We start from the raw sequence: 12,613 nt of genomic DNA, 5'->3' as shown, positions 1-12,613 counted from the left end.
AGCACTCGCTCTCCAGTGGGACCCTGGGTTGCTGAAAGGGTTAAGATGCCTCTTGGCAAATCCTGGCCCTCCCTATCCCTGCATCTGCCCTATGGGTTTAATGAGAAATCCAGGCCTTTGTAAGAGACTGTACAAATAACCTCCAGAGTGCCACTAACTCATTCAGCAGAAAGAGACCCCAAGCTGCCAATGCTTCAGGAAAGATAAGTGAGTGGAAAGAAGGTGGTTTTTATAGCAATTTTGAGCGGTTGAGTGTGAGCTCCGCCTCTGCAGCAGCACTGAAAAAGCCAGGATCTGAGCTCCTCAACCTCTCTCTTCACGACGTCTGATTAGGAATTTGGGGGCGGGCCCTGGCCTGGCACAGGCGCGCACACTCTCAGTAGACACACTCACTCCTCTCCTGCTCACACGCTCTCCAACCAAGGAGGCCAGACAGAGGGACGTGGTCACTCTCTCAAAGATTCAACTTCAAGGTAAGTCGGTCATTTTCCTTCAGATTTTGTCCCTGGTAGTTCCATTAAAGGAGCAAAGGAAAGAGGCTGGGGAGAGGGGACAGGGCCCAGGGCAGAAGGAGCAATTCCTCCTTCCCCATCTGGACTGTGTCCCAGGATGCTAGAGCAGCGAAAGGGGGTAGAAGGAGGGGGTTCCCACACACCACCTTTGTCCACTGTAAGACAATCCTTTCTGACTGTTGGGGAACCTTCAGCTTTCAGGCATGAAAAAGGGAAGGGTCAGGTATGTGGGGAAGCCAGCTCTGCCCCCCTACTACCCAGAAGGTCCCCCATCCTAGACCTGTGACCTGCAGTCTCTTCAGAGGGGCTCAGGCACCTAGATGCTCTTACATGAGAGGAGAGGGGGTTTTGTGTAGTGCATGTGTTTGTGTGTGTGTGCTTGTGTGTTGCTGGGCTGAAAGGGAAAAAACACACAGCAGTGTTGAGAGTTGACCAGGTCCAAGGAACTGTGAAATGGGGACCTAATTCAGGTTACAAAGCAGCTTTCGGTTTGACCTCCTGGGCTCTGATAGGAAGAAGATATGGTTCTCTAGAATGGAGAAATGAAAGAACAGCATTAACTCCTGAGTAAGCTCCCCCCAACTCAGAAAGTACCAATCCTAGAAGCTTTCCTCCTCACAAAACCTTGAGCACAGGAATGTCTCTAGCATTGGGGGTGGGGTGGAGAGGATTTAAGAGTATAAAGCCTGGAGCAACATTGCTAAGAGATGGGGGAGGGGTAAAGAGAGGCATAAAGTCCCCAACAACCCCTTTCAGCAGTCATGACACGAAAGAGAGTCAAGTGGGCAGCATGCACAGCCCTGGAAGGCTTGAAGAGGAGGGCTGCTCTTGCCTGCCAAGGTGCCTAGTTTGGAAGGAGAAATGGAGACAGAGGCTCACTGTGCCAACCTCCAGACAGCCACCCTGGTCCTGCAGCAGTCCAGAGCTGAGCATGGAAAAATGTGCTACTGGCAGTCAGCCACTCTATCCGTTTTCTCCTGGGCAGCGCCAGGGCCCAGCCAGCGTGCCCAGGCCGTGGGTGGCTGGGGAGGCTCCCCAGGATCACTGTGGGCTCTTTGTCTGAGGCTGCTGAAGATGAGTGAGGCACCTCGCTTCTGGAGCCCGCGGGCTACTGGGATGAAGCAGGCCTGAGGGACTCGCTGGCAGAGGACAGACAGGTCTGAAGGAGATGGTGGCCAGAAAGGGACCAGACTGACCGTCACCCCCAGGGGCCTTCTCATCAGCTCATGGCTTCGACGTTGGCTTTTAGAGCCCTTGCTTTCTCTTGTCCCCAGCAAGGGCCAATGGCAGCGTGAACAGCATATGTGACTATGCCCAGATCAAGAAAGGTTGTAAAGTTTCTCTACCCAAGGGGGACACTCACCCCTCTGGAAGGTGCCAATTGCTCACTGGGGCTCTGCGGTGCTCTGGCTGTGGGTATCCAGAGTAAGACATCCAGCCGGACAGGCCACCCTCCTCTTCCACGCCTTCAACTTCCCTCTTGGGCACATCAGACTCACACTTCTCTCCAAGCCTCGCCTGCTCTCATCTCACTAGCACACTAGGTCAAAAGCTGTGAGCCAACAGGCAATGTGGGGCCCAGCTACAGAGACTGGTAACCCAGAGGTCATCACCGAGGGCTTTGGATGCGAGAGCAGGACGCCAGAATCCCATTCTAAAGTCATGTTCCCCTGGGCACACTCAAGAGTCTTCAATTCCTGTTTCATTGTTTGATGTTCCTCTTGACCCCTGCTGGCTCTGGCATAATGTCCATGGTGGAGCATGAGAAGTATTAACACTTTGCTAGACACCATGGAAGACAGCCCAGGGTGCTAAGACTTCATGCTCTCAGTACCCCTCTAGAACACAAGGTCCACAGTGGGGGCCACAGCCCCTCCAAAGGGAATCTGTAACTGCTGTATAATGGCCCTTGCCAGTCAAGTTGCAAGTATAGTCACAAACTGCCAACCAGAGAGTTTCCTCACTAGTAGACTGTTACAGGTTCTGGCACTGTTACAGATGCTGGTACCACAAGCCCAAGTCTTGTGATGGCTGCAGGGGACCACACCCTTCCCCAAAGACTCAAAGCCAGAACTTCCTGAGTAGTTCAGATCTTCCCCTTTGAGACCTCAAGCCACTCCTGTTTCCCAGAGATATAGAAAGAGCCAGAGGGTTTTTTCCTTGGACTCTTGGCAAACATTATTCCCTGGGGAGTTCACACTGGCTGTAAAGTCAGGCACAAATAGAACCCACCACCACTCCCACTCCCATGGAAGTTGCTGTGGGCTTTCTAGCTTCCCTAACAGTACCTTCAGGTTGCTAGAGGCTCCTATGGGCCTGCTCTCTGAAAAAAAATAAAAAATGCAATACCTCCATTCAAGCCCTTTCTGATCTCAAAGGCTATGTTTCTGTGAGTCTGTGAGGAGAGGGAAATGCACCTAGCTTCCCCCAGGGAGCCAAGGCTCATCTGGACCAGCTTGTAGAGGCAGCGCTGGGAGAGGCCCAGAGGAGGTGGCAGCAAGGACTCTGCTCAGAGCTGCTTTCTGCTGAAGGTCAGGTCTGCAGAGCTCAAAGCCCAAGACTCACCTCTTCTGCCTCTCTGACTCCCTGGAGTCTCCTTCACACCTGATTCCTCTATTTTCTCTCCCTTCTTGCAGAAACACAAAATGCAGTGGGCTTCCATCCTGCTGCTGGCAGGGCTCTGCTCCCTCTCCTGGGCCCAGTATGAGGAAGACACTCACTGGTGGTTTCAATTCCTCCGCAACCAGCAATCCACCTATGACGACCCCTACGACCCTTACCCCTATGAGCCTTATGAGCCTTACCCCTACGGGGGAGAGGAAGGTCCAGCTTATGCCTATGGCTCTCCACCCCCACCAGAGCCCCGAGACTGCCCCCAGGAGTGCGACTGTCCCCCCAACTTCCCCACAGCCATGTACTGCGACAACCGCAATCTCAAGTACCTGCCCTTTGTCCCCTCCCGCATGAAGTATGTCTACTTCCAGAACAACCAGATCTCGTCCATCCAGGAGGGTGTCTTCGACAATGCCACTGGGCTGCTCTGGATTGCTCTCCATGGCAACCAGATCACCAGTGATAAGGTGGGCAGGAAGGTTTTCTCCAAGCTGAGGCACCTGGAGAGGCTGTATCTGGACCACAACAACCTGACCCGGATACCCAGCCCACTGCCCCGATCCCTGAGAGAGCTCCATCTTGACCACAACCAGATCTCAAGGGTCCCCAACAATGCGCTGGAGGGCCTGGAGAACCTCACCGCCTTGTACCTTCATCACAATGAGATCCAGGAAGTGGGCAGTTCGATGAAAGGCCTCCGATCACTGATCTTGCTGGACCTGAGCTACAACCACCTGAGGAAGGTACCTGATGGACTGCCCTCAGCCCTTGAGCAGCTGTACCTAGAGCACAACAACGTCTTCTCGGTCCCCGACAGCTACTTCCGGGGCTCACCCAAGCTGCTGTATGTGCGGCTATCCCACAACAGCCTCACCAATAATGGCCTGGCGTCGAATACCTTCAATTCCAGCAGCCTCCTTGAGCTTGACCTCTCCTACAATCAGCTGCAGAAGATCCCCCCAGTCAGCACCAACCTGGAGAACCTCTACCTCCAAGGCAATAGGATCAATGGTGAGACGCTGGCAAAGGGGAGTGGGGAGTGCTGTCTGTTGCATTGGAAAGATCTGATCCCAAGTGCTGGGGGCAACACAGAAGAATTAGAAGTAGGAGAACCAAAGAATATTGATGAAGCAAGTTGAGAAACCTGCCACATCCCCGTACAAAATGGTACAGAGTGGCATACTCTTAGACTACATGGCAGTGCTAGGAAAAGTCACTGGGGAGTGGGTTGGTATGGAAGAAGAATTCTCAGAAGAGGTAAACCTAAATTTAGGTCCCAAAAGATAAATGGGTATAGGCTGGAGGAACACAGTACTGAGCCATCCTTAGAGGTGCCATCGCCACAAAAGGACCAGTCATTTACCAGGTCACTTTGAGGGGACAGCTAGGAGATTGCTGTGTCTAACAGGAAGGGTTCATGTGTCAAGCTATGAGAAATGAGTTTGGAGAGGTTTGGGAGGGGGTGGTTCATAGACAAGGGCATTTAAGTTGAGGAGGAAAGTGGGCTGCTAAGAAACCACTGTATCTGTACTTTCTCACTGACTCCAGGGAGGACGAGCTCTCTGTCCCCACCCCCCTATCAGCCTGGTCTTATGCTTGGATGCTTGTGTTTTAAACATGCAGCCAGTGGACGGGAGTTTGCAGCCCCACCGAGCTGTGTGCAGCACTTGCTCTGGCTGGCTCTCCAGGAGCACAGAAGCCCCTGGTGGTGGGGCAGAGGGTCCCTGGGTGACACGAGCTTGACCCCTACCAAACCCTGCAGTGGCGAGCAAGTACAAGGCTCCCTGTTTCCCAAACACTCCCCAGAAGGCCCAACGGCCGGCCGGTCTGTCTGCGAGAACCAAAGTGTCCATTTCCGATTGGACTGTCTAGGTGCCTTTCAGTCCCTCTCTGGGTCTTGTGTTCAGAATGTGCTTACACTGCGCCAGAGCCTGTGATGTCTCAGCCCAGTTGGAAGGTGCTGAGCCAGCATTAACTTCTCCTCCTCTACAGCAAAGTACCTCTCCCCCTGGGGGAGGAAGGACTCATTAATGGCCATTGGCAGAGGGCTTTGAAGTAGAGCCTGCTGAGAGCAAACAGCACCGTAGCAGCATCAAAGCACAGATAGGACCGAGGCCACAGCCTCTCCATGGATCTCTCTCTCCCTATGCTCACAGAACAAATCACCCATTTGGCAAGATGTTAACAAGCCAGACAGCCCCCCAAGTGAGAGATGCACCAGTCCCAGAGGTGGACCATGGGGTGGGCAAGCTGAAAAGGTGTCTGGTTCTCTACTTTGAAGTGCAAGACACCATCATACACACAGCAAGCTGTTCTGTATTTAAAGTCTCTCTTTCTTTGGGGAAGGTCTTCCTGTTCCCAATGCAGGGTTTTCTAATCTCTCATATGTTGCATGATGTAAAAGCTTTGACATTTACTTGTAGCTGTCTATCATCTCACCCAGAATTCACCACTACTTACCTGCTACCCACTCTGAATCCAAGAGGAGTGTCACAACAGAAATGTCATATAGTATACTGTGCTTTATCAAAGTTTGACCTTGAAAATGTGACAGCAAAGAGCATCTGTCACGGGAGAGAAGCCAATAGTTACTGCCTAACTGTACAACCAGTGAAACTTGGGGTGGGAAAGACTCCATCACAGCATCTTGTCACTCTGCCTTCTTGCAGAACCACATATGTCGTTTAAATATAAGGTAGTTCACTTCTTCCAAAAGCTCTGCCAAAGATAAAATCACATTAGTCAAGAGTCCTGAGGTCTTGCAAGAAAGTTTTTCCTAAGTCAAACCTAAAAATGTTCAGTATCTACCCCAATCCCTTCTTGTGCAGTTTAAGCCAAAGCTCCTCTATCTGGTTGTCTCCCTCTTAGTCCTCATTTTGGGGGTAAATAACACCAACACCTTATTTTTCTTAATTAGTGCATTAGTACATCAAAGGCTTTGGTTCAGGACCTGGCACACAACTGAAAAAGCACTTGCTTTTCAACACGCAGTAACTATATTATAAACTTTCCCCCTCTTTGCCATTTTGACATGGCCAGATATGGTTTTATTTTATCTTTTGCATTGCATAGATAGGGAAACTGAGACACAGAGAAGGAAAAGCAATCTCTTCAGGTCACCCAGATCATGTAGTATAGCCTCTGCCTTTAACATCAAAGGACTGAGAGCCAGGCTTCTCTGGCTGAGAAAGGAAGGAGTACATCTCTGATTCAGACCACCAGCAGAAAAGTGAGTTTCTCGAGCTCAGCCGCTCACCTAGGCAAATGTGAAGGAGGTCTCCCTGCAGTGGACCCAGAGAAGGGGTGGTTAATGAAGGTAGGATTGAAGCAACCCTTTGAGAAGAGAGCTAAAAGGACAGGAGCTGAGTGCAGGGGAATTAAGCCTGGCTCTCCCTCCCTGCTTCTTTCTTCCACTAGCATCTCCCTCAGTTTTTCCAGCCTGGCAACAGCAGGAAACACAGCTCAGAATGTTATTCAGTAGCTCTGGGATCCAGTGGAGCAGGGCCAGCACACCAGAAGGAATTTGGAAAAACTTATGTCAAAATTTAATCTGGGATGGAAAATGTCCTCCAGCATCTCCAAGCAGGAGCCCCTGTCCTATGCATGAACTTAGAGAGGACTAACACGGGGGCTCATAGTGCTCAACGTGTGGATAAAATCTATATATGCTTAGTGCTGAGCAACTCCTAAATATGTCCTATATTTATACTTGCACAGTTGGGAGCCAGGACTTCAGCAGACAGTCTGAAAGCCCCAGGCTGCTGTAGAGAATCCATTGTGGAACCTCTAAGTGCAGTCCCCGAATACAGCTGGAAGTGATATTCAAGCCAGTCCACTTCGTTTTTCTCTCCAGCCCAACCCACTCTGCCTGCCTCATGCAGACACCATAGACCCAGACTTGACTCAGCCTCGACTCACCCCCAACCTGTCCACTTGGACATCACTTGATCTGTTCCCTGGGTCCAGAAAGGGAACATCCAAAAGCATTCCGGGTCTCCACCCGACCCTCCCTGAGTGCTCTCTAAACAAGGATATTTCCCATTCTTCTCATTATTCTTTGGTTTTTCTGTCTTACATTTGTAGCACATGTTAATTGGCTGCAGATTTACCCCATGTCCTCTTGATCAGTTCTTAACAGAGACTGAAAATAATCTCTAGTGCTAATTTCAAAAACAATTTCTTCATCTATCTAAGCTCTCTATAGAGAGCTTACTTTTCATACTCATAACCACAATGCCTTTGACAGTCACCCCAGGAAGAGAATCAGGAAAGCCTTCCTCCCATTCCTCCTGCCCAGCTGCAGGCTGACACACAGCTCCTGACCACTGTGGCAAGCAGAGGAATGCCTCTGGTGGAAGCAAAAGCAAGCCAAGCTCTGAGTCTGCCTAAGTGTTACAGCCCTCCAGATGTAGCCTACCAAGTCCCAACAAATAACCTCACCCAAAGTCCCTTTTGACCCGAGCCATCTTTCTGATGCTCTCACATACCACGTTGAAGGCAGCCTCTGTGGGTGGCAGCAGCTTTTTGGTGGTAACTGTTGCTGTTCCTGCTGGAGTTTTGGGGCTTCCCTGGTGGTGCTAGTGGTAAAGAATCTGCCTGCTAATGCAGGAGACGTAAAAGATGTGGGTTCAATCCCTGGGTTGGGAAGATCCCCTGGAGGAGGGTATGGCAACCCACTCCTGGAGAATCCCACGGCAGAGGAGCCTGGTGGGCTACAGACCATGGAGTTGCAAAGAGTCAGACATGACTGAAGCAACTTAGCACACACACAGGCTGGAATTCTAGCTGAGCTGTTGTTTTAATCCTTCACGTTTCTGACCCAGTAGGACAGAGACAGAGGTAGTTGATTTGTCTAAGAGAACAAGCAGAGGGAGAACCAGGTGAGTGGTAGCTGAAGGACTTGTGTTTAAACCAAACAGAATGATTGTATCTGTTAGGATTACAGGACTTGGAGGGTTGGGGGAGAATCTTAAAACTTCTTTTGAGATTACAAAAATGGAGAGTAAACTAATCATATTAAATGCAGGAGGCAAAGAAATTATTTGACTTTTGAGCTCCATGGTAGCTCTGTTCATCTATCTCCTTAAACCTCAGGGCCTAGATCACTCCTTTGTCTGAACTCAGAATGTACATGGAACAATCCCTCAAAGCTCTGCACTCAGAGGCACTTGTTTCTCAGTCCAAGTTTTCTCTCTTTAATTTCTTTCCACTTTCTCTATCTGCAAACTGTTAGGAAATATTCAAGATTTAAGTCCTCCCACCTACCCAGTCTTCCTTCTCAACGCAATTGGGAAATGCCCTCCTCTTCAAACGCCATCAAGGGAGAACTTCAAAGCTGCTAGGGTTCGTCTTTGACTGCCTTCTGCTGCCACCTGCTGCCCACAGAGGGGAAAAGACCAAGGAAGGCCTGCCCGGAAGGACCTTCCAGGGTTTTGGGGGGGGTGGGGGGCGTGGGTAGGAGGTGGAGCTATGCAGGCGGAGACCTCACTCTATCCCTGGCTCCGCTCCCCAACGGGTGCAAGCTTGACTCCGATCCTGGGAAGCGCCTGCCCCACCCAGCCAAGCTCCCCCCTCCCCTTGGAAGCTTCACAGACTCCGTGGGGCTTTCCTGAGGTCCCAGGCCCCTGATCTGGGCTTCTCCCCATCCCTGCCCCTCTTGTCCCCACAGAGTTCTCCATCAGCAGCTTCTGCACCGTGGTGGATGTCATGAACTTCTCCAAGCTGCAGGTGCTGCGCCTGGACGGCAACGAGATCAAGCGCAGCGCCATGCCCGCCGACGCGCCCCTCTGCCTGCGCCTGGCCAGCCTCATCGAGATCTGAGCGCCACCGGGCGCAGGGCTGTGCCCCCACGCCTCTTTGCAATTGGCTTGATGGTTTGGTTTGGCTTTTGCTGGAAGGTCTGGGACAGACCGTGTGACAGAGGTCCATGGGCTCTCTCTCTAGTCTTCTTCCCTGTAGGCAGTTTTAGGCGGAGTCAGGGGACAGGCAGCCTTCTGCTGAGGGACACGAAATGCCCGTTTCCAAGACAGAAGTGGTTGGCAGAAGGTGTGAACCCTGAAGTCCCAGTCCCCGAAATCTCATTACCCTCAAGGTCTTCACAGTGATCCGGTGTCCTGAACCATTACCCGAGCAATAGAATAACTGTGCTTTTGAAGTAATATCTGACTCTGAGGCCAGCACCTGACTGCTCCCCCTCGTGCTGGGCTGGTCATGCCGATACTCTGGGCTCCCACTTGCTGCTTCTCAGATATACCTCTTGCCCAACTGCTGCCTCCTCAGTCCACCTCATCCACTCAACCATGACCCACAGACATCTTAGGTAGAGGCAGGAGAAGCCAAGGCGTATGCACAACTGCTCAGTGACTGCTCAGAGAACGCACATTGGTGGCTGAGATTGGAAGGACACTAAGAATCACCAGAGGTCACCAGTGTGATGACAATATTCCTGGTTTGATATGGGAGGAGACAGCCAACCTCAGACTTAGCTAAATGTGTGGGGCTATATTTTAGCAACTGGGCAGTTCTTGAAGGTGGGTCAGACTTCAGAAAAGGAAAGCGACCTGATGCTGCTCATTATCAGCATCCATAATGGAGGCAAATACACCTTGAACTGGCTGAACTGAGGACGCAGCCCCAGTAGTGTCGTTCTTGCCCAGCACTTTCTGCATTCCCCGCAGGTCCCTACTTGAGTTTTTATCTTCAAAGGCAGAGGTTCTCAAAGTATGAGAGAGGTAATTTGTCCTCTTATGCAAGCAGAAAGGTCGATAACCTGGTTGGAGAGAAAGACTCCAACCAGCCCTGGACTTGCCACCCTCATTACTGAAGCTGGCTGGTGCTTTCCAGCTTGGCTGGAGAGCAATTAATCTTTCCCATTTCTGAAAGTAGTGCTGCCTGGGGACCTAAACCTGCTTTGTGGGGTACCACTGGGATGAGGCCATCGGGGCAGCCATGGGCAGAGACTGCTTGAGGAGAGCTCCCTGCACAGATGCCATTGCTTCCCTGATACCGTGTATGCTTTGAAGCAGTTCCCTGAAGAAAGAGGGGATCCTTGAACTATATTCTTGGCTCCAGAACCTCAAATCCACAAAAGCCAAACCAGCTCATTTCAACAAAGAAGCTCTGATGTGAGGGGCAAGGCTGCCCCTTGCCCCAGGGCTCTTCAGAAAGCATCTGCATGTGGACACCATCATGCCTCTATAAAGGATCCTTATTACAGGAAAAGCATGAGTGGTGGCTAACCCAACCAATAAAGTTATTTTACAATTGCACGTGCAAGAATGGAGTCATTTAAGGCAAACACAGAGAAAGGTTACTTTAAGGGGACCTACCGGCATCACATAGGCCTCAGACTGGAGGAGCCCACATTCTTGTCTATTCTGCTTGGGCAGATGTAGCTAAGGGTTTTGGTTTTTGTAGGTCACCTGTATAAAATCTCTACAGCAAACTTTGTGCTCTGCAAGTTCTTCTTTAAATCTAACTTCAATTCCACTAGCTTCACATTTTCTTCCATTTGCTCCCCAAGAGATAAAGAAAAACTGTTTTGCTTTCCACCCCCAGTCATTCTAACATTTTTCTCCTTCAACCATTCTCCCTTGTCTTCCCAGTAATTCTGGCACTGGTGGGTCTAGGGTATTGTCTTAAGTGCCCCTGCCCTCTAGTGGCAACTATGTAGAACTGAGGACAGTCAAGTACTGCAAAACCCAGTTGTGCCTGAAAGAGTAACTAAGCAGTCAGTAGCGTGGTTCCATTCCTGAGTCAGGAAGATCATGGCAACCCACTCCAGTATTCATGCCTGGAGCATCCCATGGACAGAGGAGCCTGGCGGGATACAGTCCAAAGGGTCACAAAGAATCGGACAGGATTCACAAAGAACTTAGCACAACCCATCTGTTCTTTCGTTCAACCTCTCAATGCACATTACTTGAAAACCTTTAAAAACATGGTGCTTAGCAACTGTTACATAAGTCAGGAGTGTGGGCTAGGCTTATGCTTTTAGGACAAATCATCATTTTCTAATAGAGAAATAATCACAACTGATATTTGAGCTGAATATACTATTTACTGAATATATTCACTAGTGAATTCTGTGAAATTCTGTGCCAAGTGTGTTACAAATGATACAACTTCATCTGAAGCCAGAGTGAGCTAATTTGATTATAATCCTCTGGAGCAAGAGTTAAGCAGGAATTTGAGAATGCAAAAAGATGTGTCACAACTTTAGCCATACACCTCTCTTCAAGCAAGGTCGGCACATCTGCCTTGGTGCTCCAGTTCAGGGAGATGTCACATGAAGGAGGTGGAGACACAGACACACAGAAGGGGGTCCAGCCAAGCTGCAAGGAGGAATCCCTTGCCTCTCAGTTTTGCTTTTTAGCAGTTCTCATGAATATCCCAACCAAGACAGCGGGGGAAGAATCCAGAGCCAGGCTCAGCCATGATGCAAGACTTCCCTGATTTCTAAATCCAGTGCTTCTCAAGTTGGTAGCAGGACTGGATTATCCATCAGGCTCAGTCAACTCTTTTCCTTTAAGCTACCGCTTATTATGGGTTAGGTGTTAGCATTCTATGCCAGAGGTACTATTATTTTCAATGTTTTATAGGTGGAAAGGCAGGCACAAAGAGGCTGAAGTCACCCAGAAAGGAAGCATCAAGGCCAGGATCTGAGCCCAGGCCATCCCCAGCTGCCAGTCTTGCTATCCTGTCTCCACTGCACTAGCTCGAACACATCACAGTTACTGGTGTGTGCAGAACTATTGGAGGATGGAGGAGACTTGAGGGCAGATGGGGTGTCATAAGTTGGGGGAGGCCATCTGACTTTATTTTTTGTGGACCTAAATTCACTCTGCTAGTATTCACAGTCCTTTAATGATTTTTCCAATTAAAATTCACTCTTCATCAATAAAAACTTACCACGAGCCCTTGGTCAGGCACTGGAGATACCATAGACAACAAAAAGCAAGCCTTCCCTGCCACTGAGGATTTACAATCCAGTGCGGTGACAAGCACTGAACTAAAGAAGCACCTGAAGACCACATAGTTACAAATGAGAAAGGGCTGTAAAGATGAGGACGGGTTTACATGAGGAGTATCTAGAGGCCTGGCCTAGACTGGAGGACGGGGGCAGATACTCAGACACGAAGGGAGATGAAGAGATGAGAGGAGAGTCCTGCACAGCTAACAGAATACACAGACTTCCTAATGCAGGGAGTCCCCTAGACACCGAAAGACAACAAAAATGACTGGGGGCACAATGACAAAGAACAATGAGCCTAGAGCTGTAGGCAGGGCTAAAACCATCTACTGCCTTTATTCTATTTCAGACACAAGTAACAGACACTTTACTAACATTCCAAAGCCCCAGCTCAATCTCACATTTCTGTCTTCCAGAAACTAGTAGGTAGCATCTCATTTCACACCATCAGACCCTTTCCAGAAATCTTTAAAGGCAGCAATCTATTCCCACTTTCTCCTATCTGGCCCAGATCAGT

General features: G+C 50.0%; 1 protein-coding gene across 1 annotated transcript; it reads left to right on the top strand.

The window, feature by feature from the left end:
* Positions 1–325: 325 nt before the first annotated feature.
* FMOD (fibromodulin) lies at positions 326–10,391 on the top strand. The gene is made up of 3 exons (XM_065936677.1): positions 326–473; positions 3,149–4,136; positions 8,794–10,391. The coding sequence occupies exons 2-3, from the start codon at positions 3,158–3,160 to the stop codon at positions 8,943–8,945; spliced, it is 1,131 nt and encodes a 376-aa protein (XP_065792749.1). The 5' UTR covers positions 326–473; positions 3,149–3,157; the 3' UTR covers positions 8,946–10,391.
* The last annotated feature ends 2,222 nt before the right edge of the window (positions 10,392–12,613 follow it).

This window comes from Muntiacus reevesi, chromosome 5 (assembly GCF_963930625.1).
Source record: "Muntiacus reevesi chromosome 5, mMunRee1.1, whole genome shotgun sequence".
In the NCBI taxonomy this organism is placed as follows: Eukaryota; Metazoa; Chordata; class Mammalia; order Artiodactyla; family Cervidae; genus Muntiacus; species Muntiacus reevesi.
The sequence above is the reverse complement of the archived record's forward strand: the minus strand, read 5'-3'. Positions and strand labels throughout refer to the sequence as shown.

Excerpts from the sequence above, each read along its gene's own strand:
- FMOD (XM_065936677.1), top strand. The coding sequence starts at position 3,158 with ATGCAGTGGGCTTCCATCCTGCTGCTGGCAGGGCTCTGCTCCCTCTCC. Across the intron at positions 4,137-8,793 it reads CCAAGGCAATAGGATCAATG|AGTTCTCCATCAGCAGCTTC; the intron begins GTGAGACGCTGG and ends TTGTCCCCACAG.